Source organism: Mustela nigripes, chromosome 4, assembly GCF_022355385.1.
Source record: "Mustela nigripes isolate SB6536 chromosome 4, MUSNIG.SB6536, whole genome shotgun sequence".
Taxonomy (NCBI): Eukaryota; Metazoa; Chordata; class Mammalia; order Carnivora; family Mustelidae; genus Mustela; species Mustela nigripes.
The window spans coordinates 22,712,531-22,739,818 of NC_081560.1; the positions used below are offsets into that span (position 1 = coordinate 22,712,531).

The following is a 27,288-nucleotide window of genomic DNA, read 5'->3' on the forward strand; positions in this document are numbered from 1 at the left end:
ACAGACTGGGAGAAAATATTTGCAAATCACATATCTGACAAAGACCTAATGTCTGGAATATATTTTATTTATTTGTTTATTATTAAAGATTTTATTTATTTATTTGACAGAGAGAAAGAGTACACACAAGAAGGGGGAGTGGCCAGCAGAGGGAGAGGGAGAAGCAGGCTCCCCGCTGAGCAGACAACCCAACATGGGGTTCCATCCCAGGACCCTGGGATCATGATTTGAGCCAAAGGCAGACACTTAATCGATTTATCCACCCAGGTGTCCCTGGAATATAATTTTTTAAAACTCTCAAAACTAAGCATTAAAAAAATACCAAAACACCAGCAATTCAATTAGAAAATGAGCAAGACATGCACAGACACTTCACCAAAGAAAATATATCGGTGGCAAAGAAATACATGAATAGATATTCAACAAACATTAGTCATTAGAGAAATGCAAATTAAACCACAATGAGATATCACAACATACTTATCAAAATGGCTAAAATGAAAAACTGTGATTAACACCAAATGTTGGCAAGGCTGTGGAGACACTGGATCACCCATACGTTGCTGGGGAATATAAAATGATATAGCTCTTCTGGAGAACAGTGTGTCAGTCTCTGGAAAAACCATTCATACACTTACCATACAACCCAGCAATCACACTCTTGGGCATTTAGCCAAGAGAAACAAAGCCTTATTTTCACGCAGGAACTTGTACACAAATGTTCGTAGCAGTTTTATTCATAATCACTTAAAACTGGAAACTAATCAAGCATCTTTGGTTAAACAAACTGTGGTACATCCATACCATGGGAAAACTACCCAGAAATACAAAGAGGAAAAACTATTGATACATGTCACTTGGATGGATCTCAAACGAATGACAGTGAAAAAAACTAATCTCAAAAGGATACTTACTGCATGATTCCATTTATGTCACATAAAATAACATAATGATAGAGATGGAGAACAGACTAGTGATGCCAGGGCTTAGTGCTGGTGGGGAGGGATGAGTGAGGGATGAGTGTGGCTACAAAGAGGTAACACTGATGGGCCTTGTGATGATGGCACAGTCGAGTGTTTCTTTGTAATAGCTTTATCGAGGATAATGTGTATATGTAGGTCACTACCGTGATTGTAGTGATGACTATGCAAGACTACACCTATGTTAAAATTACCTAGCATTATGCACAAATACTCAACTGAGGGCATGTGTTACTTGTGAAATTTGAATGAGCCCTATGGACTGCGTGGATGTCACTTTCTTGGTTTTGATACTTTACAGTAATTGCATAAAATGCTAACATTGGGGCAGATGAGGGATAAGTGCATGGGACTTCTCTGTATGTTTCTTTGCAACCTCTTGTTTCCAAAAATAATGTTGTTGTTTTTTTTTAATTTGAGGCATTTTAAAACTGCTTCATCCAAAACAGCACCTCTTCTATCATTCTCTACCTTCATATCCTGCTTTATTTTTCTTCATAGCCTGTATCTCTCCCTAACATTTAGTATATGTAATGTATAAGATATCACATATTTGTATAAATATATACCCTCCAGTAGAGCTAGGAAGGCAGGAACCTGTGTTCTCCACTGTATGTCCTGTCCTCCAGCGGCACCTGGTCTATTTGTCTTTGTTGACTACATGAGCTTACCTGCCTTCCTGTAGATAAACATTTCCTTTACTGTGTCTATAAGTAAATTGGCCTTTACAGCCTTCTGCCAGAAACAACACCTTTATCAAGGTATCCACCCCAGACTCCCTGTTCAGAGAAATTTCAATTGTCTTTTTTTCAGTAATAACATTTTAATACAAGCAATTCTCTAGTGGGTATAAGCAATTTGATTCCATTCTGTTTATTCCTCCCTGGCTCCAATCAGGTCTTTTGGGAATATGTCCTCGTTTAGTGTCTTTCCCGGATAGTTAAACCTTCAGCTATGAGAAGGCAGCTAAATAAAGGTCCTTGAATCTGACAGAGTTTACCCTGTGGTCCTCAAAAAGAGCTTTAGGAGCCCAAAGCTTCAGACTGAGTGCCTCAAATAAAATGAAACAATTTTACAGGAGAAACAGTACAAAGAAAGACCGTTAAACTCTCAGCCATCTTTCTTATTACAAATGGTCATGACTCATTTTGCTGCGGATCTGTGAAAGGCAGAATAATGGGTCCTAAAAATGTTCACATTCGAATCCCTGAACCTGTGAATATTACACTTTGCATGGCACTTTTGCAGATGGATGTGATTAAAGTTAAGGACCCTGACATGGGGGAGATTAGCGTGTGTTATGCAGGTGGGTCCAATCCAATCACTCGAGCCCTTAAAAGGAAGAAGAGCTTTCCTGGCTGTAGAGAACGGGACAAATGGTGTTGCAGATTTTAAAGACGGAAGAAGGGCCTTCAAGAAGCTGGAGAAGTCAAAAGAAATTCTCCCCTGGAACCTCCAGAAAGGAATGCAGGCCGCCCAGCACTTTGATTTTAGCCCAGTGAGACCCATACCACGTTTCTGATTTACAGAACTATATGATAATAAATTTGTGTTGTTTTAAGCACTAAGTTTTTGATGAGGTGTTACAGCAGCAAGGAAAACTAATAGGGTATCTTATTCTGATTATAGCTTTTCTATTAGCTTTGCTTATAAGCAACAGAAAGCAAGTTGCGTTTCCTTCAGCAAACAAACCAAGCTTTTCAGGAAGCCTACAGTGTCTCTGGGAACCCAAGACAGGACAGCAGTGGAGCTGCAGAAAGGTTGTACTACCAGAATGAAAGCTGCTGCCCTCAGCATCCTTCCTCTGCCCTTTTTTTTTTCTTTGCCTTCCCACCCCCCCATCTGTTTCATTTTTTTCTTTCCGTAAATAGGGCATAAAGTGTAAGAAGGCTGCTACTTAGGGCATAAAGTGTAAGAAGGCTGAGCCCCAGTTTCCACCTGCTTCTCTTTCTTCACCAGACCAGTCAGCTCAGGCTGTGACTAGAATCTTGTTCTCAATTCCAAATCCCAGGGAAGGAACCCTGTTACAGGTTGAATAGTGTTTCTCGTTCCTCCCTTCTAACCCCCTCAGTACCTCAGATTGTGACTTCCCTTGGAAATAGGGTCATTGCAGTTGCAATTAGTTAAGATGAGGTCATACTGGAATAGGATGGGCCCTTATTCCAACAGGACTGGTGTCTTTATAAGAGGAAACTGGGGGGCACCTGGGTGACTCAGTGGGTTAAGCCTCTGCCTTCAGCTCAGGACATGATCCAAGGTCATGGGATCAAGACCCGCATCAAGCTTTCTGCTCGGCGGGGAGCCTGCTTCTCTCTCTCTCTCTCTCTGCCTGCCTCTCTGCCTACTTGTGATCTCTCTCTCTCTCTCTCTGTCAAATAAATAAATAAAATCTTAAAAAAAAAGAAGAAGAAGAGGAGGAAATTGGGACACAGACACAGAGGGAAGACTAACACATGAAGATGGAGGCAGAGGTTGGAGTAAAGCTGCCACAATCCAAGGAATGCCAGCCAAGGCTACAGCTCTGGAGGCTTAACTAGAAGCTGGAAGAGGCAAGAGAAGATCCTCCCCTAGAGGTGCCAGGAGGAGCATGGCCCTACCAGCCCTTGATTTTAAACTTCCGGCCTCCAGAACTGTGAAATGATAAGTTTCTGTTGTTTTAAGCCACCCAGTTTGGGGCTCTTTGTTATAGTAGCCCTGGCAAAATAATGCAGTGCCTATGACTGATCCAGTTAGCTCTGTCAGGGAGACCATGTCTTCCAGTACAAATATGCTTCCTTAAGACTCACCCCTACCCCTATGGCTTGAGGGGGATATAGGGGGCCAATTTCCAAAGAAGGAAGAACCACTGTGAACTTGGCCCGAGCAATGAAAAGCTCTCCACTCTCGCCCCCGACAGCTGGGATCAATATGATATTCCATTTTTTTTTTGTTTGTTTGTTTGTTTGTTTTGCTTTAATTATGTTACTCTCTGGAATGCAACTAGTATGTGTGACAGATGACTCTCAGTTACTTCTTTCTCATACCATAATCTACTTGTCCTGACATTATTAGTGATCACCCCTTCCTCTCACCACTGTGTTTATTAGTCAGTGAGTACTGATGGTTGAAAATGTTTCTGGAGTATCTATGCTCTTCCAATCATCTGACTGATTTACCAGGTTCCTGGTGTGGTGGTCAGAAGGCTTAACTTCTGATATAAATTCTAGAGTCTGGTTACTCCCCACTTTATCCCCTTCTCTAAGTGTTTTATCTATGGCAGTTTGGAATATTTAATTACTCTTAACTTGTTTTTGTGAGGAGAGAGTACGGTTTACAAAATGTTCCTGACCTCTTTAGAGTAATGGCCTAGGGGAACTCTTCCGGTTCCAGGGGAACCGAAAGAAAGAAAGAAGTTTTCTGTGTCCCCTTTTTGAAACTGGTCCCTGACCCTGTTAACATATCTGCTCTTTGGGATGAGGACATGTCAGAAAATACCATATTAAAGGACCCTCATATTAAACTTGTAATAAACATGTGCCAAACACACAGTAAGCGCTCAATCAATGTTAGTCAATTTTTAGAACCAAGGCCAGACAACGCCCACCTCAAGCTCTTGCCAATAATCAACAATAGCTCATTCCTAGATTTCCCCACCTTAAGAGATACATGAGAGTGAGAAGGGAGTGTCCTAGGCTGAATAATGACCACCCCAAAATGTCCATACCTTCATTCCTGGAACCTATGTGTTTATTACCTTACAGAGGAAAAGGAACCTTATAGATGTGCTTCAATTAAGACTCTTAAAATTGAAGATTATTCTGGATAACCTGGGTAGGCTCAATATAATCAGAGGGACACAGGGGAGTCAGAGTCAGAGAAAAAGAAGGTGTGACCATAGAAGCAGAGGCTGATATATTCTGAAGATGAAAACAGGGGCCAGACAAACAGCCTCTAGAAGTTGATAAATGGATCCTCTAGGGCCCTCAGAAGGAACTCAGCTCTGATGATGCCTTGATTTTAGCCCAGTGAGACCCATTTCAGATTTCTGACTTCCAGAACTGTAAGATAACAAATTTGTATTGTTTTAAATTTGAGGTAATTTGTTACAGCAGCAATAGGAAACAAATTCAGAGGCAATCATTATTTCATGGAACATTCTGCAAAATTTGCACTCTTGGACTCAAAGTCCCTGTTTACATAGTTGGGTTTGAGGCCCCCAGACCTAGCAGTACTGTTCTTGCCACCTGGCCCCAGCCAGATTTTCACCAACCTTCAGGCCTTTCTCTCCACATCCGTCCATCTGGTCTGATCTCCACCACCCCAAGAATTTTCTTCTATTCACCCACCTCTGGGGCCTAGATCTTTGAGACTAGGGTTATTAGAAACCGAAATCCAGGCAGCAAATTAAAATGAAACGTGAAATACCAATGAGAAACTATTTTTAAAATTGGGGCATTTTCTCTCCCAGCATCAGGCTAAAGAGAAATTAGGCTTGAGAAACTGAGAACCAGAGACACTGAGAAATGAATCTAGCTGAGAATGATGAACTGCGATGTCAGCTCCTGAACTTTTACTAAAGGCCCTTCAAGGCCTTGGACTTGGGCAGAAATTCCTGACCCTCTTGTTCCAGCCCAGGAAGCTACAGACGATGAGACTTGAGTAAGAGTATAGTTCGGAGGTAAGCAGTCTGGATTTGAATTCTGGTTTCACAGACCACCATTCCTGTTCCCCTATTCTAAGAGGCTCCAGATGAGCCTCTTGCCAGGCGAGCTCCTCCAAGCCGGTGTGAACTGGGGAAGTGCGTCACCCCAACCCCTAACCCAAACGACGCTCCGCGTCACCAAAAGAAAAAGTAAAAAATGCTTTATAAAATGTATCTTGGACACAAAGAAAGCGCGTTTTCCTCTTCTCTCAGAATAAAAGGCCCTTACTTTTAATTTTTTTATTTGTGACGATTTTATTTTTTTTCTTTCAGTTGTGTTACTAGCTGGAGCTAAACATTGGCAGGGGCCCCAGGCGGCTGCTGGAAAGGCGCCCTCCCAGGAGCAGAAGGCTCGTTTAGAAGAAACTGGGGGCGGGGAGAGAACTCGCGACTCGGTCTCCCCAGCGCGGTAGGGACTTTTTCGAGTCTTTCTCCGGCCAGGCCAAAGCTCCTAGGCTGAGACCCCCGCCAGCAGAGCGCAGCCAGGAGACTTCGGGGAACACAAACAGCAGAGGTGCGTCCGGGAGCCTGCAACCACCCCTTTGCAACCCAGCTCCTCCCCGGCGGGGGGCGGAGGTGCCTGCTCCGGCCGCAGCGGGGGCGGGGACCACCCACAGCGCCGCGCAGCCCCGCCCCTGCCCCGCCCCCGACGCGCCAGCCGGGCCTCCCGGCTAGCCGCCCTCGCACGCTTTTCAGGGCGTGAGCAAGCCCTGCGCCAGCCCGGCTGGGAATTTTTTACTCCGTGAAGTACGGCGGGCAGCGGTACCAGCTCCTTCAGATAAAGATGGAGGAGGGAGCTGAGTGGGTGAAGAGACGGCCTTCTTCCTCCTCGTTCCCCTCCCCGTCCCAGCAGAGACTGCTAGACTCTGATTTCCAGCTGTGTTCTTACCACCCAAAGTTTTGGGTAGACAATTTTAATTAAGTTTCGTTTGGGGAAAAATTAACATCAGGTTTTAGGATAACACTACGCCATTCCCAGGTCGGAACTGGGAACCTTTCGACCTAATTCAGACCAGAGAGGGTGGGGTTGCGGGAAGGGAGTAGTGCCTCTCTGGTCGAGGGAGATGGGGCGAGGGATGGGGCCCGGGAGGCATTGTGATGTTTAGGGGAGTCTCCAGTCCCCACCTGGAAGGAGGGCCCACCCGCTGCGCCCTTCTACCCCTCCCCTTCTAGTTGCCAGAATGGAAAATTCATGGAGTCCAATTTAGCGCAGGTCAACAAACTTTTATTGCCACTTCTGGCTCCCCCGCCCCAGCAAGATCCCTGCTTCTAACACTGTAGAAATACTGAGCTTTGGTGCAGGGTAATGGGGGCGGGGTGGGGGATGTTAATCGTGCCTCCTCAGCGTACTGCCAAGGAAGGTTAAAGAAACCCCACTTGCTGGAGAGGGAGGGCCAGAGGGGAGGAATTCAAGGACACAAATGGCTCAGTCCCACCTCTGCTGGCTGCAGAGTATAAGGACCGTGGTTCCAAACATTTTAAAAAGGGGTGGAGTGGGGGAGAGGGATGAATTTGGCTGCTGTTGTACCCCTTGCCTTTGCTGCCACGTTTCCATGGAAATGAGGGAGGAACAGGATGTAGTTCACTTTGACTACCTGGGAGGATGGCAGGGCAGCATTTAGTAAACATATCGCCTTCCACTCCTACCCAACACATACAACTCACTGCCTGTTCCACTCCCTTCCCTTCTGGAGCTGGTATCATACCAACTGGACTCCAGGTAGGGCTGTTAGCGTCCACTCTCCAGCCAGGTCTTGCTGGCAACAGATGGAATCAGATTATGTCCAGGAGGCTCAGTAGCAGCCCTGGTAGGACCACTGGTTGTAGCACCTCGGTGAAAAGCAACACCTAGGACCCCCAAGACTCTGTGCAACCGATGTTCCCAAACATCTCTGCCCAGACAAAATAAAACAAAAGCAAAAACCATAAACCCAAATGTGTATGGTTAAAAATAATGCAAAATAACTCTAACGATGCCGAGGGCTAGGGTGGAGGAGAAGAGGATGGACAGCCTTCCTAGACTTGAGCCACCCGTGCACTCTGACTTCTGCTGGGCTGGAGCTGGGCTTCTCCCCACTGGGCTGTTGCTGGGGAACTGGAATCCAAATCTCCATTTGGTGCCGAGAGCTCTACCCACTGCTATTGGTTGATGACGCTTGCCTGTCGCCATAGTGAGGACATGCAGGATGGATTCTCAGTACCACGGATCAGCTCGGTGCTGCTGGTTGTACAACTGTAGCTTGATCTGATCTTTGATCTGATTCACAAGGATCTGGGACAGCAGGATTCCTACCAGCTGGAAGAGGCGAGATGGATTGGGCCCTCAGCAATGAGTGGTGTCTTTGTTTTCCCTGAATCAATCTTCCCAGTATGGTTAGCACCATCCCAATCCCCTGCTTCTTAGCAATGTCAGTGACTGACACCCTAGCTGGTCTCCAGGTGCCCTCCCCAAAACAAAGGAGTCTTTGCGGGGCTGTAGGACCCACGAGTCTTACGGGGTAAGTTACCTGGGGGATGGCCAGGCCCAGGGCTACACCACCAAGAAGGAAGAGGTTGCTGTGTATCCAGTTGACCAGTTTGTCAATACAGCCATTGGTATAGATGACGTTACTAGCCTCCAAGTAGTCAAGGGCCTGCATACCTTGGCCACACATGGTGTTGATCACTGCCTGGGGAAAGAGTTGAAAAGCCAAATGGAACTCCCACTCCCAAACTTTTTATTTCAGGCCCTCACCGATGGTCTTCCCACCCTTCCTAAATTCCTAAATTGGTGGGGAATATATGCGAAGGATCCTAACTTGGGAGTTGCTAAATACACACTTCCTTTCCTCTGGGAGATCTGAGTTCAATTCTCCTTACTTTAGAGACCTGCACCTTCTGAGTCCCTGTGTGGACCACAGGAGGGAAAAGGAAACAGAGCCATTAGATTGGGGTGAAAAGAAACATCTGGCAGCTGTCTTACAAGATTGATTGGTTAAGCTAGGGAATGGGGATTCCCCACAGTGGCTAATCTAGTCGGCAAGTAACTGAAACTGCTGCCCAGGAGGAAATGACGTGGGATGTAGGCTCACCTGGTTCGGGGTAGGCAAGCAACAGGAGTAAGGCACAGAGCAGCGCTCACGGCTGGGGTTGTCTTCTGAACAGTTGAAGTACATGTTCTGGGACCAGTCCCTATAGGAAATCCCTCCACAGCAGCTGAACTGCAACAAAACCCACCACAGAGGTTAAGAATCACCCAGTCCTCAGAGCAGCTGAAAGTCCGTGGCCAGCTTCCATTTATAAATTCAGGTTGTTTTTAAACCTTGAGCCAACATTTCTCAGTGGCCTTTCCCTTTATATGCCTTAGTTGTATATATTGTTTGTTTTTCATATTCAACTAGGAACTTCTTGAGAGCAGTTTCTGCACAGGATAGAGGCTGCAAAAGAGAGTGTCTCAAAAACACTGGCTGAAATAATTAAAGGATTACTGTTAAAAATATTTCTTTGAATACAGAGAAAACAGAAGAGAGTCTTCAATATCACAGGCCCATAATTACTCCTTGAAAGCACGTAGGATCCAAGTAAGTTGCACCAAGGGAAGGGGAACTCAGTACTGATCTCAAAAGCACTTTTATTTAAAATTCAACTTTTGATTCATAGCGGCATGATTCACAATAGCTACACGGTGCAAGCGACCCAAGTGTGCATTAAAAGATGGATGAATTAACAAAATGTGGTAGATACATACAACAGAAGGTTATTCAGCCTTAAAAGAAGAAAACTAACATGTCATACAATATGGATGAAATCTGGAAACATGTTAAGTGAGATAAGCCAGTCACAACAGGACAAAGACTGTACGACTCCACTCATACGAGGTTCCTCGAGTGGTCAAATTGAGACAGAAAAGAGATTGTGGTTGTCTGGGAGCTGGGGCAGGGGGAAATGGGGAGTTAGTGGTTAATGGGTAGAGCTTCATTTGGGGAAGATAAAAAAAGTTCTGGAGAGGGATGTGGTGACGGATGTAAACAATGTGAAGGTCCTTGGTGCCACAGATTTATATATTTAAAAAGGTTAAAATGGTAAATTTTATATTATGTACATTTTGGCACAATTTTAAAAAGTTAACTTTTGAATAGTAATATTTAAAATCTGCCCATTTCCTTATCCCCCCATAAGTAACCACTTAGAATAGTTTCTACATATCCTTGTAGATTCCTTTCATAAATATGAATACATATTCTTTCCTCTCTCTTTTTTTACACACATGGTAGATTATTATATACACTACTGCTCTGTTTTCTTAAATGTACTTTTAAAGCACTCTGCTATGTATGGTTTTTGCCAAGCCTCCTTCCAGAGTCCATTACCTGGCAGGTAATGAGGAAGCACTTAGGCCTGGAGGGTGAGGTGCGTATTAGGATGGTATTAACTTTTGCCTACAGCCTCTGAGACCACAGCTGACCTCCCCCCATTCCTCACCCATACCTTCTTCTGGCCAAAATCAATGAGGTTCTGTAGATCCAAGTCATCTCGGTAGTGCACAATGGCGTTATTGATGATCTCACTCACTTTCCCTCGTGCCTGCCAGAGACATGAGTAGGGAATCAGAACATGGGACTAATCCCTAACCCTTTTCTCCTGACTCCAATCAGGAATAACAGTAGACAGTGATCATACTTCTTCATTTCAGGCACCCTTGAAATTGGAACCAGGTCCTAGGTTGATGGCCAGTTCCAAAGCCCAACCATCCCTGGGCCCTCAGGTACCAGGAGGCAAGAGAACAAACACAGAACCTGCTGCTCCCGAAGAGCCACATTTTGAGATAATCCAAGATTTATTTACCTCTGAACACTATTACCACAAAATACTTGTTGATGCAAAGCAGAGAATCTAATACTTTTTTTAGTAAAGTGCTTCTAAAGCTGAGACACTGACCTCTAGTGGACAGAAGAGAATAGCACCTATTTCGACTCCAAACAAATCATTTTAGGATTTTCCTAAGCCAGAAGGACTAGGACATTCTGAATGAACTCAGTGGCTTCCCATTTCGTAGTTTCCACCATGCTTTCTTCCTTCTTCCTCTGCTACTTTTCTTAAAGTTTGTTGTCTATAGTCCAGTACTATCCCTGGCAATCATTTGCCCTTTGAGAAAGGAATTCTTGTTCTTAACTAAAAGGACTGTCCCTAAAGAGCAGATCACTTCCAGCTACGGTGAGCACGCTCAAAATCTCATTTACTTTCCCTCTTCTTTCCTTCTGTTTATCCCAATAAGCAATGTTTAGAGGAAATAAAAGATTCTTCATATTGTCTATGGTCTACTTGATAATTGTGCTTTACCCAATAATTTGCCATTAAAGTTTGCAGATTATTTTAACTTTGTGTTCATAGAATTTGTTTTCCTGTTGGCTTCTCAGACTATCAGAGGAAAACACCTTATGATCTGGAAATCCTGCTGAAATATGGTGATTTTAAAGGCCATTCGTTCACCCCTAAGGAGACTCTTTCAAAGGCTGATGCCTCTCAGGGGACAGAGCACTGTGGTTAATTAATTAGGCTAAGCAGGCAGGAACCTTCTCTTCCTCCCTCTGGTTCACACCTGAGGAGGCCCCTTGACCCCCAACATTACCTTGTCTGAGAAGACGAAGCCCAGGACCCCTGCAGCCAGCTGTAGCAGGAACACGATGGTGAGGCAGAGGGAGAACTGTGGGGAGCAGGCAGGAAAAGGAGACAGCTGATTACCATGCTGAGCTCCAGCCCCTCCCCCAGGGTCCTGGGGAGTACTGGATACTGGGGGGGCTATGGGGCACTTCTCCCAGATGCCCCATGCATGATAAGGCCTCTGCCTCCACCGTGCCGTCTTAAGGGTGGCCATCCTGTGCTGGGTCATCTGGGCTGAGCTCTATAGTGGGGAGCAGACAGTACAGGCCTTTGGAGAGGGGGACAGAGAAAACTGAAGGGCTGTAGGAATGGCATCAGGAGCCTGGGAGGCATAGGGAGGAGGCCAGGGTCTTTATGGTGGGGCCCCTGATCACTCACCGTCTGTAGGAGGCAGATATTCTCACGAAGGGATCCAATGCAGCCGCAGAAGGTGAGCAGGAACATGAGAACGCCCACCACGATCAGCAGGATGGCAGGGTCCACTGCCAGGCAGGCCAAGGCTGCTTCTGGGGGAGGGGTTGTCTCTCAGTCTGAGCCTGGGGCTGGCTGAGAGTAATACCCAGGGACAAGGTAGGGGTGTCCCCCAAAACTGTTCTCCTCTGCTGGGGGAATCTCTAGTAGGGTTAGATGACGGTTATAGGGAGGCAGTACTCCCCTCCCAGGGGGGAGAATAAAAAGGACCTAGACGGGTTTGTGACATTTCATTTGAGCAACTAACAAAGTGAGAGCCTTTATTCCCAAGATTAAGAAAGGAGGAACCACTTCTGCTCCAGAAAAGAATTAGAATGGCATTAGGCTCCCAGTTTTGCAGATTCCGTTTCCCGGAGACTTCGTGCAGTAGAACAGGAATGGAGGTTGAGTTACTTCGGGACAGAGGGAGGGAGGGGCTGAGGCCTCAGATTACTCCCGGTTCCCAGAGGCCTACCTCCTTTCCTTGCCACTTCCCAAGCCTACCATGCAGGCACATCCTGGAAGATTTCGTGGGAGCTCAGGAAATCCTGGTGAACCGGCATGGCTGGCCTGCTGCCTTGGAGTAGGGAGTTAAGATTGGGCTAGAAGGCAGCTTACATGGGAAAGCATATTAAAGGGCCAGGGCTGAAGGAGGCAGAGGAGGAAGGGGTTTGGCAAGAATCATGGGGAGTTAGAGGAGGCCTATAGCTCACCTGCATGCTTCATCAACCGAGCATAAACTCCCACAGCCACCATGACCATGGAAATCACCTGTGGACACAGGGAAGGAGGCAGACCCTGAGATTTTGGAAACCAGAGAGCCCCTCGTAAATTACCTTAAGGAAGAACAGGATGAAGATGACTTTCCTAGGAGCCAGAGATGAGCATCTCTTTCCCCCCAAGAGATACAATTGATAGCATCTGTCTGCTTTGTCTCCAAGAAAAGCTTTTACCATGATAATCTCATTTGATCCCCACAACACAGTTATCTTGTGGGGCAGCTCTTTTCCCCATTTTACAGATGAGGAAATGAAGGCAATTCAAGGTTATTAACAGTGGGTAAGAATGTGGGCTTTGGAGCCAGTGAAACCTGGGCCTCTGATAAATCTCTAAGCTTCGGTTTTTTTGTCTGAAGATGGGATTTTTAAAACAACTACATCTCATAAAACTACTATGAAATTAGATAATGCATGGAAAGCATTTAACACAATGCCTGACAATAAATATTATCTATCATTACTTGTCCAGGGTCACAAGTTTTGAATTTGAATTCAACTACATCAAAGGGAAGGGTTTTTGAAAAATTTTTATTTATTTATTTGAAAGAGAGAGTGCATGCGTGCGTGTAAGAAAGAGCATAAGAGGGGGAGGAGCGGAAAGAGAGGGAAAAGCAGGCTCTGGGGTCATGACCTGAGCCAAAGGCAGATGCCTAACTGAATGAGCCACCTGGGCACCCCCCATGGGCAGCTGTTAAAGCTGAAACAGGCCTGAGTAGATGTAAACTCCCAGGTCTCTAACTCTCTTGGGGGTCAAAATGGTGTCAAATGCAAGAAAGCAAGTGCATCTCAATGTGAACGGATGCATGTACGAATGCATGTGTGTAAAATACCAAATTGCCTTGGCAAAGGAGGCTTTGTCTTTGTAAACCTGGATCCCAGCGTGGAGCAAAAGAGTTTAGACGCTTCAAACTTCCCGGCTCCTCCCTGAGAGAGCAAACCCCTCAGAAACTACCAGCAATCCCCAAAGGGGCCTTTCCTGCCCCCACTCCCACCCACCCGCCAGGCCTCCAGGAGTGCAGGGCAGCCCAGGGTGTACATCTCTTGGCCACTCTTTCTTTGTGTCCAGTCCCCAGGCTGGTGCTAAGCAGCCGCTGGCTGTCACCATGGCAATAGCTGGGACCAAGCTCTGGCTGGAGGGAGTTCTCAGCAGCAGGGACTTGACCAACTCAGTGGGGAAGGAGATGGCTAGCTAGACTCCACTGTCCTACAAGACAGAGACCAGCTGGAAAGAGCCATCTTGGGGCTTTGGTGGGAGAAGGGAATAGGTCCCCTAGAGAGGTAACAGGGTCAGAGTAGCCCCTCAGCAGAAAGCTATTTTTCCTTTGTGGCCTCTGCCTTCAGGTGCACTTAGCAGTAAATGGAAACCCTTATCTAAAACCATCTTTCCGGACTCTTCTCTGGCTAGATACACAGCTTTGACCCCCTCAATCATTTGACACTGCCTTGGACTCAGGACTAGATGTGTTTGTTATCTGCTGGCCCTTATGCTCTTTGTACGGGAGAGAGGGAGCTGCTGACAGAGCTGGGAGTGGGGATGGGGGTGCCGGCTGGCTTGCTGTCCCCCAGCAAGTGGAGCAAGGAGCAAGGCGGAGTGGGTGGGGGGTGAGGAAACCACAGGGCAGAGGTCCCGGCCACCCCAAGGCCTGCAGGCACAGCCCTTTGCCAGAGTGACTGAGCTTCTCGGCCTGCCCTTTAAAACTCCTCACAGCCAATTAATGGTTCTGAATATTCTTTTACTGAATCACTGAAAGATATGTATCTGCTCTTTATTTCTCCTTTTTTTCCCCAGGCTCCTCACTGTTTTGCAACATGTTAAGTTTCCATCAGGATGCGTAACTTTCCACAGAGATGGTCTCTGATTAAATCCTAACACAGCTAAAACAAGAAAGAGAAAGTAAAGAGATGCCACAGAACACAATAACTTAGTTCCATGTGGAGCCTGTAATTACAGCAGTCGCTCTGTCTTTATCTGTGGTAGGTAGACTAGTCCCCCCCCCCCCCCCCCCGCCCAAAAGATGTCCTGTCCTAATTCCTGGAACCTATGAATATGTCTCCTTCCACGGCCACAGGGGCTTTGCAAATGTGATGAAGGGTCCTGAGACGGGGAGATTATCCTGGAGGGCCTTAGAAGAGGGAGGCAAGAAGTTTCGAGTCAGAGAAGGAGATCGGCATGACAGTGGAAACAGAGGTTGGAGTGGTGTGGTGCCAGGAGCCAAGGAAGATGGACAGCTTCTGAAAGCAGAGAAAGGCAGGAAATAGGTTCTCTGGAGCCTCCAGAAGGGATCAGCCCTGCTGATACCTTGATCTTACCCAGTGAGACCCATCTTGGAATTCTGACCCTCAGAAAGTAAGAAAATTAATTTGTGTCCTAGTAAGCTATGAAGCTTGTTGTAAGTTGTTACAGTTCCAAGAAGAAACTAACACACTGTCCAAATTCCGTTCCTCAGCAGCTATGCACAAGGTACTCTGAGGACCGCAGAGATGAGTAAGATACGGTCCCTGCCCTTAAGGACACCTGTATGTTATACGGGAGAGGAACAAGAACATCCAGAGCCTATCCTTTCCAAGCTTGGTGTCATTAGAATGGGAGGGAGGACAGGGAGAGAAGAACTTGAAACTGCTGATGCCTCAGCTGTACCCCAAACCACCTACTTCAGAATCTCTGACATTGGAACCCAGGCAATGCTACTTCTGAATGCGTTCCAGGTGATTCCAATGTGTGGCCAAGTTTGAGCACCACAAGCCTAAAGCACACTCAGCCAGGGATCTAGAGCGGCAGGTGCAGGTTACATTAAAATCTAGATGAAGACTTTAATATCATTAATATTTAATACAATTGCTAATGACACTGCTTACCTGGAGCTCACTAGCTAACGCTAAAATGCGGCATTTTTTATCACTGATCTGCGTCTTCATCCTGGAGTCACAGCTTGCCCTTTCACACCATTCCTGCCCACATGTCCCACCCTGAATTCCTCAAAGCCACTGCCATCCCAAAATTAACACCACTGCCGTTAATAGCACGGCGCTTTAGAGCTGAATAGAACCTTAGAAATGAGCTCAGCCACTCACCTCTTTTTATAGATGAGGCCCAAAGAGCACAACTGCCTGACCAAGGGCACATGGGTGCAGAGGAAACATCTGGACTAAACCCAGTCTCCAGTCTCAGTCTGGAGCTCTTTCCACCGCGTCAGGCTTTGCCACAAAATCCTTATAACACCCCGCAATATCGCCAATGACCTCCTTTCATGATGAGGATGAAGATAAAGACACTTCTTAGAACGGCTTTTCATATTCTGGCGAGAATGAAGCCTCACTGGAAATTTTTAAAAGCCAGACACAGTTTTTAAAATAGCTGAGTCTAGCAAAAGGCATGTTCCCGAAGATTGTCAATCAAATTATATAAAATAACTTGCATGCACCAATGCCTTTATCCTTATAGAAGGTGAGTAATCACCTTATAATGAAAATAGCCATCTCCTGGGCTCCTGGAAAATGGTTCAATCTACGACTGGAGCAGGAGATATACAAGATAGGCCTGGAGTATGTGTCTCATTCATGGTGCCAGAAAGTAAGGAAATGCTCAAAAACAAACACACACACACACACCCTGCACTGACGTGGGTATGCCAAAGGGACATCGAAATGAGGAAGTAAGAAATTATTACCCCAAACATAAAATACCCATGAGACCATATGGATAAAAAGGACTTAAAAAAAATTTTTTTTAAAAGGACTTAAATAAATAAGCGAGGGAGAAAAGACAAATTTCCCATGCAGAAGAATTCCAAATAATTTATGTGTAGATGCTGCACTCTGGTATAGACGCTGCACTCTCAAGGGCGGGGAGCTCAACTCCCCACTCCCCTGTATGAGCTGCCCCCTTGGTTACTCCTTTCCAAAGAGTACAGGATGGAAGAGGGAGGAAAAGACTAACGTGGCGGGTAGAGACACCTGGCAAACACTGCCTCAGCTGGGTGAGTAAGGTCAACACCAGCAGAAGTAAATCACAGGTATGTGATATGATGTGATGAAAATGACACTCCACTCCTGTGGTTTTCCTCCTGAAAACACATAACCCCAATATAACCATGAGAAAAACACCAGGCAAATTCCAACACAGGGACATTCTACAAAATAACTGACCAGTACGCCTCCAAACTGTCAAAGTCATCAAAACCGAGGAAATTCTTTTCTTTCTTTTCTTCATTTTGGACGGGGGAGGGGCAGAGAGACAATCTCATGAACAGAGCAAGCCCAACGCAGGGCTCCATCCCACAACCCTGAGATCACAACTTGAGCTGAAATCAAGCAGCCAACACTTAACTAAGCCACCCAGGCAGCCCCAAAACCAAGGAAATTCTGAGAAACTGTCACAGCCAACAGAAACCTAAGGAGGGGCGCCTGGGTGGCTCAGTGGGTTAAGCCACTGCCTTCGGCTCAGGTCATGATCTCAGGGTTCTGGGATCGAGTCCCGCATCGGGCTCTCTGCTCAGCGGGGAGCCTGCTTCCCTCTCTCTCTCTGCCTGCCTCTCTGTCTACTGTGATCTCTCTCTTTAAAAAAAAAAAAAAAAAAAAGGAAAAAAAAAAAGAAACCTAAGGAGACAGGACAACTAAATGAAATTTGGTATCCTGGATAGCCTCCTGGAACACAAAATGGGTGTTACCTGAAAACTGAGATCTGAGGGGCACCTGGGTGGCTCAGTGGGTTAAGCCTCTGCCTTTGGCTCAGGTCATGATCTCAGGGTCCTGGGATCAAGCCCAGCATTGGGCTCTCTGCTTGACAGGGACCCTGCTTCCCCCTCTCTCTGCCTGCCTCTCTGCCTGCTTGTGATCTCTGTCAAATAAATAAATAAAATCTTAAAAAAAAGAACCAACCCTGAGATCTGAATAAAGCACGGACCTCAGTGATAAAGACAATACCATTAATTATCATGAATGTGTACTCATGCACGCATGTTATCATACTCACGTCCGATATCAAGAGAAATTGGATGTAGTGTATATGGGAACTCTCTGTATCATCTTCTCAATCTTTCTGTAAAACTAAATCTGTTCTAAAAATGAAATCTAGGGACGCCTGTGTGGCTCAGTTGGTTAAGCATCTGCCTTCGGCTCAGGTCATGATCCCAGCGTCCTAGGATCGAGTCCCACATGGGGCTTCTTGCTCAGCAGGGAGCCTGCTTCTCCCTCTGCCTCTGCCTGCCACTCTGTCTGCCTGTGCTCGCTCTCTCTCTGACAAATAAATAAATAAAATCTTTTAAAAAATGTAATCTATTTAAATACAGCCACTCCCAATTTGTTAGGTGCTAACTGGTTAGTAAATCCACATTTTTTAATATCAGATTTTCCTAAACTGGGATTTACTTGCAAGCAATTTCACAAACCTTAATCAGGAGGGGTTTGTCCTTACACCAAAGGGTAAGGCAATGGATCTTAAAACTCTTCAGAGGTAAGAGCACCACGAATCTACAATCTCTATTTGTATAACCTGTACAATTTTGAAATACTAAATTCTTTCCTGAAACTTTAATATGCTATCACTCTTATCTAATTTACAGTCCATATTTACCTTTCCCCAACTCTCCCAATAATGTCCTTTATAGCTGCTTTTTTTTTCTTTTTTTTCTGATCCAGAATCCCATGAAAAATCGTGAATTTAGTGATCTTTAGCGATCAAGTCTCCTTTGGCCTGGAAGAGTTTTGCAGTTTTTTTTTCTTTTCTTCGTTTTTGGTCTCAAGACACTAACTTAAAAAATTGTGGTAAGGGACACGTGGGTGGCTCAGTTGGTTAAGCGTCTGCCTTCAGCTCAGGTCATGATCTCAGGGTCCTGGGAATGAGCCTCACATTGGTCTCCCTCCTCAGTGGGGAGTCTGCTTCTCCCTCTGTCCTTCCCCCTGCTCATGCTTTCTCTCTCTCCCTCTCTGTCAAATAAATAAAATCTTTAAAAATAAATTAAAATAAATAAAAAACTGTGGTAAAATATACATATCAAAAAATTAACCATTTTACAGTTCAGCAGCCTTAAGAACATTCATGTTGCTGTGTGAACATCCCTGCTATCATGTTTTAGGATTTTTTCATCACCCCAAATAGAAACCTTTAACCCATGAAACAGTCACTCCCCCATTCCCTCCACACCTCCAACCCTGACAACCATAAGTCAGCTTTCTATTCCTATGGTTCTGTCTATTCTGCATATTGCCTATAAATACGGCTCTTTGTGTCCGGTTTCTTTCACTGAGTATAATGTTTTCAAGGTTCACCCATGCTGTGGCGTGTATCAGTACTTCATGCCTTTTTATGGCCCAATAATATTTCATTGTATGGATATAACCCAATTTGTTTATCCATTCATCCACGGATGGACATTTGAATTGTTCCCACCTTTTGGCTACTATAAATAGTACTGCTGTGAACATTGGTATATAAGTTTTTGCTTGAATACCTATTTTCTTTTTTTTAAATTGTTTTAAGGATTTTATTTATTTATTTTACAGAGAGAGAGCACAAGCAGGGGGAGCAGCAGAAGGTGAGTGAGAAGCAGACTCTCCTTCTGAGCAGGGAGCCAGATACAGGACCCAATCCCAGGAACCCAGGATCATGACGTGAGTGGAAAGCAGAAACCCAACCAACTGAGTCACCCAGGTGCACCTGAATACCTTTTTTTTTTTTTTTTTAAGATTTTACTTATTTATTTGACAGAGAGATCACAAGTAGGCAGAGAGGCAGGCAGAGAGAAAGGGGGAAGCAGGCTCCCTGCTCAGCAGACAGCCTGATACGGGACTCGATCTAAGGACCCTGAGACCATGACCTGAGCCGAAGGCAGAGACTTAACCCACTGAGCCAGCCAGGCACCTCTGAATATGAATTTTCAACTCTCTTGGATATATACCCAGGAGCAGAACTGCCAGGTCATATGGTAACTCTATGTTTAATTTTTTGAGGAGTGACTGGGCTCTTTTTCCCTAGTGGCTGCATGATTTCACATTCTCACTAGCAAAGCACCAGGGTTCCAATTTCTCCATGTCCTTGTCAAAACTTGTTCTGACATATTTTTGACAATGACTATTTTTTTTTTTTTTTTGGGAGTTCATGATGCCCAATGTGGGGCTGGAGCTCACGACCCCAAGATCAAGAGTTGCATGTTCTACCGACTGAGCCAGCCAGGTCCCCCAACACTGGCATTTTTTATAAGCCCAGGCCAGTTGTTTTGCAGAATATCCCTCAGTTTGAGTTTATCTGATTGTTTTCTCACAATTAGATTCACGTGACACTTTTTTTTTCAGGTGACACATTTTTGACAGAAATCTTACACAGGTAATGTGTCATTCTCAATGTGTCAGGTGAGGAAGAACAATGTATTAATTTCTATTGTAGAAATAAGGAACAATTTACTAAGCAATGACAAGGCTGTTAAGCATATGTCTCTAGATTTCATAAAACAATAAGACAGGCGCTACTCTAAATAGTTTCCTGGCTTTCCATAACATTTGGTTGCTCCTTGTCCTCTTCCCTTTGTCTTCTGCTAGCTCTTGCTGGCAGATAAGCAGCCACAGATACTAATGTTCATGGGAGAAAATAGAAAATGGAGAAAATCCTCTCCATTATTTGTCTTTGTTTCTTGCAAACTGCAGAAAGACAACCATGATTTGGTGATACAAGAAAAACCCTATTCTAGCCCCTGGAACACTCACAGCTTCAGGGATATTATAATGCACGAAGGGAAGAAAGGTTATAGGGTGCCAAGATGAAACTCTGAATAAGAGTTCCCCTGGCTGGATGCCTGGGGGGCTCAGTGGGTTGAGCCTCTGCCTTCGGCTAGGGTCATGATCTCAGGGTCCTGGGATCAAGTCCCACAACAGGCTCTCTGCTCGGCGGGGAGCCTGCTTCCTCCTCTCTCTCTGCCTGCCTCTCTGCCTACTTGTGATTTCTCTCTCTGTGTGTCAAATAAATAAAAATCTAAAAAAAAAAAAAAAAAGTTCTCCTGGCTTTCATACCCAAATGCTAATAATTACAGGCAAATTAGCTCTTAGAGTCCACTTGGATTGTACCTTAAGACCAAAGGGATATGACAAGCCCTGACAAGTGACGGAAGGCCCTTAGAGACACAGTGTGGTCTCTGTTCCCATGATAGATAGGAAATGTCTCTGTGAACTATAAAATATATAAAGGCATCATTCATTATCACCTCTCTCTGGCTAACAGTAGAAATATGAGCAAAGGGGGTTTGAGGCTAAAGGAAGTCAGGCCCAAGTTTAGCTAGCCCTCACCTAGACTCAAAACTCAGCTATTTACGACTTATCAGAAAAAGCACTCATCCTAGCTCTCTAAGCTCATCCTTAACGGGTGAGCTCTAGGAGCTCTTTCTAGCAACAGCAATAGCTATCCTTTCTTGAGTGCTAAGGGTCAGGCACTGGGCTAGAACCTTTATATCAAATCTTTCCTTGAATCCTGACCACAGTCCCAAGAGGGTGTTAGCATCTTCATTTTACAGAACTGAGGTTGGGAGAATTCAAGGAACTCTCCCCAGCTCCCTTAGGGAGTGAGCAGCTAAAAAGGTCTTTCTGTCCCCAGAGCCGGAGCCGTGTGACCTGGGTCCCATGGCTGCCTTCCTCTCCCTGACTCATGGCAAATCCAGGGCATGTGCATTCCCCTGGGGCATCATATGAGGTGGGAAGAAGCTGCTTGCAGTCCTCCTGGGGGAGCAGCTGGTAATCTCCAAACTGGGTGGGGCTCCGGCCAGGGGGAGAGTCAGAGAGCACCAAGAGGTAATGGGGCCAGCAGGGCCCAGAGGAAAGTCCCCGGAACAGCACCTTGAAGGGGGAGACATGGCATCACCATGCAGGGCCCACCAGCCCGAGAGAAAGCTCTGGCCATGTCTGTCTCCACGTTCTAGAGTCCAGTCCACATCTAGTGGGGGCATCTGTCCCAAAGTCCTCTCCTCTTCTTGGAATCTCTTCCCCTTTTCTTTTGAAGGTGATAGAGGGGGACAGCTGGGGATAGAGTGGGAACCAAAACCTTGCTCTTACCCAGAGGGACATGAGGAAGGAGGGGTCTGGACCTCTGGTTTTTCAGTCCTCTCTGTCCTTATTTCTGGATAAGCCTGCTCAACCTAAAGCAGGGCCTCCTCTCTCCCTACCCAGGCTCTGCATGCCCCGTCCTCATGTGGCCATCCCAGCACCATGGTTCCTGGGTTTCTCAGGTGGCAACCATCTGTTTGAAACTAGCTCTTAGCCTTCTCCCTCTGGATTGGATACCCTACTGGAGTGGGGGAATCCACAGAGCTCGTTCCTTTCCAATGTCTGGAGCCAACCGTTCAGCTTCTCTTTAGCCATGGCTGATCTTGGTTTCCCAAGGTTATACACGAGAGACAGAAGTCCATAAGGGCTCATGGGAGTATAAACACTCAAAACTATGGTCCTGGAGGTCCCAGCCTGACCAGAGTCTGCTATCAAGACTCTGAGAGGTGTTACATGTTTTCTTTTATTCTTTTAAAGGCTTCTTGAAGTTTATGATTTTCTACTGGGTACAAGGCAAACAGAGCTGTTGAGATAAGAAAGCATTATGAGTGACTTGACAGCATAGGATATGCTTCTTGTCTTCATTTTTTTTTTTAAGATTTTATTTATTTATTTGACAGAGAGAAATTACAAGTACACTGAGAGGCAGGCAGAGAGAGAGAGAGAGAAGGAAGCAGGCTCCCTGCTGAGCAGAGAGCCCGATGTGGGACTCGATCCCAGGACCCTGAGATCATGACCTGAGCCGAAGGCAGCGGCTTAACCCACTGAGCCACCCAGGCGCCCGCTTCTTGTCTTCATTTTTAATGTTTTATTTTGTTTTTTTAATTAAAAGAACGTGACTATATCACTTATTACAACCTGCCTGGTCTACAGGGAAAGGAGAAGACTTGAGGTAGCAGGGGATGGCCTGCCTTCTAAGGTACTTAGGTATGCGTGTGCACACGCCCGTACACTGAGGGTTATGCTGGGTGGTAGAAAGGGCCTCTGCCACTAGGAAGGGTTTTTGCCAGGCTCAATGCTGGTCATTTCCTTATGGCTCCTGAGCCGGATGGCCACAGATGGTGCTGCGGGTGGTCTGGGGCATTCTCACTGCCCTTGGGGACTCTAGTAGTTCTGGAGGGGAGAAAGAGTTTCTTTCCTTCTTTCTTTCTTTTTTTTTTTTTAAAAAGATTTTATTTATTTATTTATTTGACAGACACAAGTAGGCAGAGAGGCAGGCAGAGAGGAGGAAGCAGGCTCCCTGCCGAGGAGAGAGCCCGATGCGGGGCTTGATCCCAGGACCCTAGGATCATGACCTGAGCCAAAGGCATAGGCTTTAACCCACTGAGCCACCCAGGTGCCCCGGGGAGAGTGAGTTTCTTCAAGAAGATTCCTAACTAGAGGCCTGGATCGGTCTAGGAAAGATCAGGACAGGTGTCCATGTGCGTTACAGTGGGAGTGAAAAAATCTGGGTGTTGTAGGTAGTAATTAAGCACAACCCCGAGGGAGATGCTGAGGAGTATGGCTGACCTGGCTTGAGGGAGCGGTGCTAGGCCAAAGGACCCAGTGCAGAGAGGAGAACACAGTTGGATCCCTCTCCCCCACCAAGGCTGCTCAAGGACTTCCGGTGGTACTGCATCTTGAGAGATTAGTGTCGGTAAAAGAGGGCAGAGGGGCATCACACCCTCACCTGGCATGGGCTGCTCCATCATTTGCCATTCAATAAACATTCAGTAAATACCCACCCTGCCGAACTCAGATGGGCCCTAAGAAGCAAGAAGTGAATAAGGCAGCATACCCTACCTCGGGGGCCTGAAGTCTGGAAGAGGAGACAAAAATAAACACATCATTGCAGCAGAGGTAGGGGATGAGGCAACTGAGGTATACAGAAGGTGCCATGGGAGCCCTGAGGCATGGCCACCAAGGAAGTCTGGGCTGAGTCACAGGGACTGGAGGGCTGAGTGCAGCCTGATTTGAAACCACCGCAACTGTGGCCCTGGGTGGAAAAAGGACCAGCAAGGAGGGAGAGGCTTGCTACGGGCAGCATTGATAATGTCCCCACCAGTGTGTGCCCGAGGCTGATAAGGCATGTACCATGGCACTGGTCTTGCCTCTGCACAGAGCTGTCCAGCACAGGGAGGGGAGGAAAGTCTGCCACTTCTTAACTGAAAGATTATAATACAACTTTTGGGATCTTGGGGCAACTACTCTGGGTCATGGGTTCCCGACAATCAGTCATCCAGCAGCATGATTCTGGGGAGAAAACCTAGGCAAAAGGAGAAATGAGATTTGAAACATGAACAGGAGGAATGGGTCCTGCTCCCAAAGATGCCGGTAGCCTTCTGAGTCAGACTAAAATGACCCAAGGGTTGGGGCTGTTAGAGCCGCAGCAGGGATAGCCAGTGTCATACCAGCACTGAGTGTGACCCCAGACAATACTGGCTACCTTCCCAGTGTGTTCCAGCATACACACACCCATCCACAGCTCCTCCAGGAGCTGGCCAGAACAGGCACTCTGCCTGTAAAGGGAGAGGGCCAACATGGGAACCTCCTAGGCAGAAGAGGGGAATTTGATTAGGGTGGCGAGAACCTACAAAGAAGAAAGCACAGGAACCAGTCCCTGAAGGGTGGTAGGAAGAAAGAGGACTGCTGAGCTGGGGAAGCAGCCCTTCATCTCCAGCTGCATTTGTGTGGAATGTAGTTCTGTGTCTCTGGGCCTGGGGGAGAGGTAACAGTCACACCCCAAAAAGTACTGATTTCTGGGAAGGTCAATGTCCCAGGGACACTGGGACACAGAAAGATGCATCCTTAGATCCAGCCCCAGGTCCTGAAGAAAGAAAACAGTTCCCCAAAGTGATGCATTCATCTTTAAATAGTTCACAGAGGCAGAAAATTTTTCTCCTTTCGAGCAGAAAGATTAAGGACAGAGAGACAGATATATTGGCTTAGGGTCACACAGTAAGTTGATGCCAGAAAGGAACTGGGCCTCTTGTCCTTCACTGTGCTATTTCTAGAGCTTCTGACGTTTTATGAGTCTAAAGTGGGTCCAAGAAGGGGCTCTTCTCTAATTTGGGGAGGTGCCAGCTTGGTTAGCCAGGTCCTGTGACCCTGAATGAATCATTTTTACCAAGGTAAATGGGTCTATGGAGCCACACTCTTTCCCTGACTGCAAACTCCCAAAGTCATTTGTCTGGTAAAAGGGGGGGTGGTGGTGGAGAATAGGGTGGGGGAATCTAAGAAAATGACCATGAACGCAAATGTAACAGATGTACCCAGCTGTTGTCACTGGGGAACACAGATAAGGGTGAAGTGCCAAGGGCTCCAAAGAAGAAGCGGTCTCGGCTGACAGAGAAACTCAGAATGAGGAACTGAGGTCCCTGGGATGCTAATGCTGGCTCTGAGGATGGTATGTCATCCCCAAAAATGGCATGTTCCTGGCCTGGAACATTCAGTGAGCATGGAGGAGGGCTCACTGGGACTTGCCCTTAGGCAGGGAGTTTCCCTAGAACATCCCCTAGCCCCGGCAGAGCAGTGGTGAGTTTTTGTCTGTTCTTCCCTAACCTCCAGCTGAGGCAGACCCTAGAGCATGGGAAGTTGGGTTAACTAGGAATAATACTAAAGCCCCAGCTAAAACAGCAGTCATCTGGGCCCCGGACTTCCCCTAGAGGCACTGTACTTCAGTAGAAAAACCACCAGATCAAACTTATTAACCAGCTGTCAGAGGTTGGATAATTAACATCTCTGTGTTTTAGTTTTCTCATATATAAAATGTGGGTGCTGGACAGGATATCTTCTAGATTTTTTTTCCCCAGTTCTAAAACTGAGAATTTGTTAGGAACTCAAACTTCATTTTTTTCCCAAGTACAATGGCTGAGCTCTTACCACCACCCTCTGGGGTTCCTCTCATTTGTCCCAACAGGCTAGCACTTATGTACTTTGTGTCTGTTCTTCAAACCACGGCCCCTGTGAACCTTTCCAGCAACTGGCTTAGATGCCTGGTCTGCTCCCTCTCCTAGGAAACATATTTTAGACTCAAGCTTTCTCCCTCCTGCAAGTCTGAACTTTCGGTCTCAGGCTGAAATGGGCAGGGATAATGGGCACCTACAGCAGCTGCTCTGGCATGGCTGGAGCTGGAAGAGAAACGGGGATGGGAGAAGGACCTCTCTATGTTCTCCAACCCAGAGGAGCTCAGGAACTCTATAGACATGAAACAGAATTGAGCTAGCATTTCATGATCTGCTCCAGCTGGATTCCCGTCTCCAGCAGAGTGTTTCTGCCATTCCTGATCATACTGGGTTTGATTTTATGGAGGAGGGAACTAGGGCCTACAGAGATGAACGTCAAGTCAACAACTACAGGTTGGAGACGAGAATCCAGATGGGCCCAGTCCAATATTTTTTCCACTTTTCCACGTTAATCGTAAGATTCTGAAAGGACTGCTGGCCTTTCAGCCCAACACAGGGTCCAGTTAAAAGAAGCTGAAGACTGTCAGGCTCCAGAGATTGGAGTCTGGTCCTGAGAAAGGTGGGGCAAAGTTTGGGACAGTGCTGGGAAAGACATCCACATCTGGAGGCCATTCCTGCCCCTTCTCAACCTTTGGGAAGAGGGGGGCACCAGAGGCCTCCAAAAGGAAAAGATAAAGCCCTTTAACCTATCTGAGGTAAGGGGGAGGGAAGGTCTGGGTTTTCCCCACTTCCTCTTTTTTCTTTTGCTGCTCAGCCTCCCAGCCCCCAGGCCTGAAAGTCCCCCAAACATGAAGGTACCATTGGATCTGCTTTGAGCCAACAGGAAAACCCGCTTCTCCTGCGCAAATCCATTATTTTGGCCTGTCACAGATCCTCATCAAATGACCAGAGGATACCCCTTAAGTCTTTACTGAATCTCTTGCATTATCCTCCCCCTCTCCCCACCCCCAACATCCCCTCCCGACGCGGTGCCAGTATGGTGTCCCTCCCCAGGATAAATTACCCCAAAGTGTCATCAGCCCAGAAAACTAAGCAGTGGCGTTTACGACGCTCGCCTTTAACCTGGCATCCCGGGACGACCCTCCTCGACCGTGGACAGCCCACTGCACCCTCGAGGGGTGCCCTGCAGCCCAGGTGCCCCCAAGACCCCCACGACTCACCCAGAAGAGCATGTTGAAGAAGAAGAGCAGGTATTTCACCAGCGGGCTGACGAAGGTGAACTCCTCCCCATAGCCGGCCGGCGCCCCGGGTCTCCGGGCCATGGTCCCGCCGCCGTCCCCCCGGGGGCCTATCTCCCCGCGGCGGCCGGCCCACCTGCGCGCCCTGCGCCCCGGGGCATGAGCCGCGCCACCGCGGGAGCCTGGGAGGCGGGGGAGCTGCGCCGCGGTGGGAAATGCCCGAGCCGTGCGTCCGGGAGGAGCGCCGCCGCCGGGAGTCGCGGGAGCGGCGGCGGGCAGCGTGAGCAGCGGAGACTCCGCCGCGGCGGGAGGACCAGCCTGGCCCGCCCGGCTCCCAGGAAACCGAGCCCGCCTTTGGCCGCCCATTGGCGCGGCCGCCGAAGACTGACTTCTCATTGGTCGGTCGCTGATGTCACTAAGCGTCCCGCCGTCCCTCTCCTCCGAAAGGCGGGGGAGACACCTGTTCTGTGAGGGACAACTTGTTAAAGGGTCAGTGGTTTTGCCGCCTCCCCCGAGAAGGGAAGCATCCAGGCAGCAGCTGCTCAAGGGAAAGGGGATGAGATGGAATGCACACTGCATTACACACCCATGCCCTCTACCCTGTTGCTGTAT

The 27,288-nt window shown here is 47.0% G+C and overlaps 1 protein-coding gene across 2 annotated transcripts; it reads right to left on the bottom strand.

Moving 5' to 3' along the window:
- Positions 1–708: 708 nt before the first annotated feature.
- Positions 709–27,017, bottom strand: TSPAN33 (tetraspanin 33). 2 transcript variants are annotated; one of them, XM_059396431.1, is made up of 8 exons: positions 26,659–27,017; positions 12,465–12,522; positions 11,680–11,804; positions 11,270–11,344; positions 10,129–10,224; positions 8,733–8,861; positions 8,169–8,330; positions 709–7,957 (listed from the first exon to the last, which is right to left on the bottom strand). In XM_059396431.1, the coding sequence occupies exons 1-8, from the start codon at positions 26,758–26,760 to the stop codon at positions 7,856–7,858; spliced, it is 849 nt and encodes a 282-aa protein (XP_059252414.1). In that variant the 5' UTR covers positions 26,761–27,017; the 3' UTR covers positions 709–7,855. The 2 variants fall into 2 exon arrangements, with proteins under 2 accessions (XP_059252414.1, XP_059252413.1); XM_059396430.1 differs by having other exon boundaries at positions 11,680–11,807.
- Positions 27,018–27,288: the final 271 nt, after the last annotated feature.